Raw genomic sequence first — 6,449 nt, forward strand, 5'->3', positions numbered from 1 at the left:
AGCCAATAATAGTATTAACACATTCTTCTTTTGGCACCAGGTGGGTAAAATATATATCACTTTTGAGAATAGTGTGCGAACTTGTACTATCCGCAAGGCATACATCTTCATTATATATCTTTGCCATTTTCCTCAAAGACAAATAATAATAAAATGAGTAGTATGCACAGTTAAATTGAATACTTGATCAAAATTATTTTTTTTAAGAAATACTGTACATAAAAATAATGTCATGTACTAAAATTTGATTTTAAAACATGACACATTTAATGATTTCAAAATTCATAACATTAATATTTCATTATTTACATACATCATATTTGAAACTTAAATACATAGAAAATAAAACTTAATAATAAGTTCTTTACATTATTTATTTACATGAATACTTAACAATCTCACATTTTAAACTATTCCATCATTGATCAAATGACCAATATTTCCTTCAGGATCCTCAAAGAAATCAGATACATCATAATGAGTGGTGGAATTTTCAGCATCATTTGAAACAAAATTTGTTTCCTTTCCTTTGTCATCCTTTTTCAACGATGCTTGGTAAAGTTCGACTAGGTGCTTTGGGGTATGACAGGTACGTGAGCAATGGCCCTTTCCACCACAACGGAAACACTTATCCTCTGTTGATTTATTTTGCATAATATTTCTTTCTTTATCCCACTTCTGGTGAGATCCTCTCTTTTGAACATAATTCTTATTCCTTCCATAATTTTTCTTGATATTAAAAGCTTGCCATTTACCTCTTCTGGGGGTAATTTGTAGCATTTACTTCAGGAAATGGGGCAGTGCTAGCTGGGTGTGCTTCATAATTCTATAAAAGCACATTCTTTAACTCAGAATATTTTTTAAACCCTTTTTCAAGATACTGCTGCTGCAAGAGCACATTCGAGGCATGGAATGTTGAGAAAGTATTCTCAAACATATCATTGTCAATTATCTTTTCCCCACATAATTTCATTCGTGAGGTGATTCGAAACATTGCAGAATTATATTCATTTATGAATTTAAAATCGCAAGTGCATCCATTCATATCGTGCTTGAGGAAGTATCTCCGTTTTTTTATGATTGTACCTTTCTTCAATGTCTTTCGAAAGATTTGCAGGATCTTTTAATGTGAGATATTCTTTTTTCAATCCTTCATCAAGATGACTGATGAGTCCATATTTTTCGATATATTTTGGCTTGATTTGAATGGATTCTAGCACATGAACTCACACTTAAGCACCAAAATAGCATACTTTTGTGTTTGATCCCTAATTTAAACTTAAATGTGAAAACATGCGTTTTTATGCTTAGATTAATGAATTTTAATTCCACTTGCATGCCATTCGATGCCGTGATATGTTTTGTGAGCGATTTCAGGCCTTAGAGGCAAGAATGGGTGGCCAAAAGTGGAAGGAAGCATGTACAAAGGAGAAACATGAAGAAAATAAGGAAAAATACACAGAGCAAAGTGTGCGTGTGCACAACCCCGCGTGTGTACGCACAAGGCTGAATTTTCATGTGTGCGTGCGCACAAGCACCTGTGCGTACGCACAGGTCAACTTTCAGCCAAGTGTGTGGACGCACACATCTGTGCGTCCGCACAGGTTCCTGCACGTGATTGCATTAATGAAACATGTACTGCGCAAATTTGGAGGCCTCTTGGCCCATTTTGGAAGGTTGGAATGTTATTTTGGAGTGCTATATGAAGTCGAATTCAACACATATCAAAGGGGGATATACATGAGGACTTAGACATAATTTTTACATAGTTTTTCATAGTATTAGGAGTAGGAGTAGTGTAGAGTAGAAAGCTCTCCTAGGGTTTATGTAGTTTTCATGTAGCATTTTATAGCAAGCTTTGATTTTGGATTTTGCTTCTTTAATTGTAAATACTCAATTTCCTCTTTAATTTAAGCACTTTTACTTTCATTTCCTTTTGGTTCAAGTTACTTTGTTCATATTGCAATTTTGTGTTTCTAGAAGTTTTGATAAATGAATTTTATGTTTCATGCTTCCTTTTTGTTTGATTGCTTGTTTATGTTTGGTTTTGTTGATAGTTGGTTATAGTTTCCTAATTTTCCTTGCAATTTTCCATGCTTTACTTTTATGCACACAAGGTGTTTGTAAAAATGCCAACCTTAGATTTTGAGTAGATTTTCACACCTTGGTTTGAGATTTGAGTTCTTAGGATACTAGAGTCATAATGTCCGACATTTAGTGGTGATTCTTGGGGAGTTAGTTGACTCTTGTTTCCATTAAAGCTAGTCTTTTATCAACTAGTTTGGTAAGTTGGTTAGGACCTATGGATTAAGGTCAATTATGCTTGCTTGACTTACTCCTCGATGGTTGGGGTTAACTAAGCAGGACTAACTCATGATAATCACCATAGTTGTGGTTATGACAATGATAGGATTCCTTGGATCCTAAATTCTCAAGTCAAGGCTTCTTTATGCATTTATAGCACTTTCACTAGTTTTGATCTTGTTCTCTTTTCACTTGCATTAATTTCCAATTTTGAGCATTCCTTAGTTCTTTTAATCTTTTGTTCTTCGATTTTGCAAAAAAAAGCCTTTTCTTTTTTTTTTCTATCAACTGAAAGAGCAACATCTCGATTGTATTCCTAGGGAGAACGACCCGAAGTTTAACTACTCTCGGTTTTAATTAGAAATTGTAAATTTTGATCGAGCATTACTTGTTGGTTGAGAACTATACTTGCAACGAGGTTATCTTTCTTTCACCGAGAAGAGATTCTTAACTGACGGTTTCGCTCGCATCAATGACGACGAAGGAAAATCATGGCTTTGGCTTTATCCTTTTTTGGATGCATTATTTTTAGCCTTAATGGTATCTCCAAGATCCATTGAATTAAGATGAATTTCAGCATCTAGTATCCATGATAAATAGTTGTTTCCAGATATATCAAGAGTATTGAATTCAAGATGAGAGAGTTTCGATATAATAAAAATTTGTTGCTTGAGTCTTCCTAAAAATTTGATCAAAGTCTCGTATTGATAACTTGTTGTAAAATAAATAAGAGAAATAAATATAAAATAGAAAAATATAAATATGCTCTTATCTCATTATAATATAAGTAGTTTATCTATTTGCTAATATTATAAATATTATAGCTTAAAATCACTGAGAGATAAAAGAGAGAGTTTATTAGCACTGTATAAAGTGAAGAATATTATAGTAAAAGAGAGAAAAGAAAATATTTTATTACTTATGTGTATTATATTTCTCAGATTGTTTCTCTATTTATAAGCGTATGAAATTTGCTTTGAAATTTGCTTTTTAACTTATAAGCTTATGAAATTTGCTTTTTAACTTCATTCAGTATTGGAAATAGAAATTAACCGCACATATTAATACATATCCAATTTGATCTTATGACAACACATAACACTATTTCATTTGGAAATTTATACATTGATTGGGTTGACCTACTCAATTTGACTAGCCACCATGTCTTCAGCTACAGTCTAAAGCAATAATAACCTTGGGTCTGACATAGCGTAATAATCCGTAAACCCATAGCTATGACCGCAACAGTAAGCGATAAAAATAGAACAAACCTTAAAATACAGAGCAAATATGCAATAACCAAACTTAAATTTAAAGAAAAATAACAAATAGAGGTTGTTTCGAGTATAACATAACGATATAATGGGTGGGGTAATCCACTCAATAACAAGTTACTCAAGTTTCAAGATTACGTTTGATCAAATAGTATGATAAGAAACGATTAATGAAGAAAGCAAATACAGTATCACTACAGAAGCTTCAAAACAACTCTATTTAAACGGTATCCAAAAAGGTACAAAACTAGAAACTCAGCGTTTGCCACCTCCTCCACCAAGTTTGGGACCTTTCGGTGCAGCAACCTTTGTAACATGGCCTTTGCCCTGTGCCTTTTGTTGCTTAGCCGATACCTCTGCCTTCATAGCCTTTTTCTCATCTTTTGTCTTCTTGATCCTCTCTTTAATTTCACTGCATAGCATCATTGAAATAGATATCATATAAGATTAATGTCAGTGGGCATACTAGAGCACAGAGGGAGAAAGAGTGACCGATTACACACCGAAGAGCAGCTTCCCTTGCTGCATCTCTAACTTCAGGCTTCTCGGTTCTTCTCTTCTGGATAACTTCCAAGGTAGCACCAACAATTGACCTAGAGTATGGCTTCCTGGTAGCACGACGCTTCTTCTTCACAGCTTCTTGAGCAATGTCCTATACATCACAAAAAGCACAGATGCTTCTAAGGAGGTTCATTAATTATGATTCCGGATTACAAGTTCATCTTGGATGTTCATTTAATCGTTTGCATCAAATTAGACAACCACCTTTTTGTGTTGCTTCCTATACATGGCAGTCCATGTGAGCTTTGATGGCTTCAAACGATTGTGGAAATACCTTTTGCATTTCGAGTTTGAAAACAGAAAGACCTGTTCAATCAACATCATAAAGAACAGCACATTCAGCTAAATAAAGCAGCAACATATAGCAACAAGATTAAATCAGAATCACAAAATCACCTGAGAATCACCACGAACGAATCTGACGCCCTTCCCCGGGTAGATCTTGGCGCCACTAAAGCGGCAAAGTTCCGTCCTAATATGACAATAACAAGTATTTAATATCAATAAGCATATTGAAACTAAAATACTCAAAATGGTTACTCTTTTACTAAAATAAAATGTTAAACACCAGCTATTTTGAGCAGTTTAAACAAATAGATATCTTTCGAAGTTTGAAAACTCAAGGCAATTTCGCAACACCTACTAAAACCATTTCTTAAAGTTTTGAAAAGAAATTGAAAGTCCTAGCAAGAACCAAAAAGCAATCTCTAAAAAATCTAACCATCGCAGGTACTTTTTTACATTATTGCAAAGAAGTATACATATCAGCCAAGAGAAAAAAGATGGCGCAAATTCATAATAAATATAAGTCGTTCTCTCGCTCCTACTGTGTTAAAATAATAATTTTTGAGCTCGGAGAAGCTCATCCATCACAGAAGATAGAACTATACACATAGATTATAGATCAGTGAAAAGGATCTAATCGGAGAAGAAGAAGAAGAAGAAGATAGAGGGAACGTACTTGAGGACCATGGCTGTTGCTGCTGGTGGTTTGGCTGCTCAATGTCCGTCCTCTGCTTAAAAAATAAAAACCCTAATCGGAGAAGCTATCTATATTCTTTTTTCTGTTTTTTGGTCAGGAACTGAACCAACAACCGGGCCCAAACCCAAACAAAAAAGAAACCCATTCTCAACCAAAAAACCCGACCCGACATTGAACCCCTCTTCCCTCTCGCGCTCGCTGAAATCTTCCCCCTCCTCCATTGCTGGCTTCTTCAACGGGCCACTAATTTTTTGGACAGACCACTATCTATTTTCCATACACCATTAAGCCACTTCACTAAATAGAAACCACATTAATTTAGTCCAGCCCATGTATCTACCTGTTAAGTTGTGGTGTTTTGTTTTTCGGCCACAAAATGTTAGTAAACAAAAAGAATAGTATAACATAATACCAAAAAATTGTAAATCCAAATAGTCAAATACTAGTGTTGTCGAGCAACTCATTTGCCCCGTGAACAGCTATGTCCAGGTTCAAATTCAAGCCATATCTAAAAAGTTGATATTTGAAATCTATTAGAAAAGGAAAAACTACCAAAAGTATCCATAAAGTTTACGAATGCTGATAAAAGTACCCATAAACTAAGGAAATTAACGCTGTACCCATGAAAGATGGATTCCGTATGACAAAAGTATCCAAATCCTAAATTTTTGTTGATTTTTTAAATTCAAGCCATATCTAAAAAGTTGATATTTGAAATCTATTAGAAAAGGAAAGAGGTCTAAGGGTGCTTGACCAAAAAAAAAAAAAAAATTAGCTACATCCAGATTCAAAATTTGGTTGACACCAAGTAGTAGATAGAAAGTTAGAAACACTTATAAATGTTATGAGTGTCTAGTAATGATGAATTTTTGATGTTATACTATTTAAAATTGAAGTTTATTCAACCTATATGACGAAAAAAAGCAAAAATATTAGTGAACAAAATTAGAGTTAGCTCAGAATGGACTTAGTCTTAGATAATCAATAATAGGAATATTTAATGTGCAATTTAGACCAATTTTAAAGAAAAATCAATCAGACCCAAAGTATATAATTTGTTGTGATTTAAATTAGACAAATTTGATTTTATTTTTAAATCCAATTCAATTCAATATAAAGTATTGTAATTTGGATTGGATAAGTTTACTCAATGCTTAAAGAATAAAATTTTAAAATTTTATTATTAAAAAATAGAAATAATTTTAAGTTAATAAAATAAATAAATTAGTAAATTTCATTTTTACATTCACAAAATACTCACAAAATAATAATAATATATAAATAAATTAAATATATTATAGGTAAAATCTTAAATACTACAACAATAA

General features: G+C 33.1%; 1 protein-coding gene across 1 annotated transcript; it reads right to left on the reverse strand.

The window, feature by feature from the left end:
- Positions 1-3,582: 3,582 nt before the first annotated feature.
- Positions 3,583-5,195, reverse strand: LOC130935568 (60S ribosomal protein L24-like). Its single transcript, XM_057865366.1, has 5 exons — positions 5,101-5,195; positions 4,536-4,611; positions 4,344-4,445; positions 4,082-4,230; positions 3,583-3,990 (listed from the first exon to the last, which is right to left on the reverse strand). The coding sequence occupies exons 1-5, from the start codon at positions 5,109-5,111 to the stop codon at positions 3,834-3,836; spliced, it is 495 nt and encodes a 164-aa protein (XP_057721349.1). The 5' UTR covers positions 5,112-5,195; the 3' UTR covers positions 3,583-3,833.
- Between the last annotated feature and the right edge of the window lie 1,254 nt (positions 5,196-6,449).

The sequence above is a fragment of the Arachis stenosperma genome, chromosome 6 (genome assembly GCF_014773155.1).
Source record: "Arachis stenosperma cultivar V10309 chromosome 6, arast.V10309.gnm1.PFL2, whole genome shotgun sequence".
NCBI classification, from domain to species: domain Eukaryota; kingdom Viridiplantae; phylum Streptophyta; class Magnoliopsida; order Fabales; family Fabaceae; genus Arachis; species Arachis stenosperma.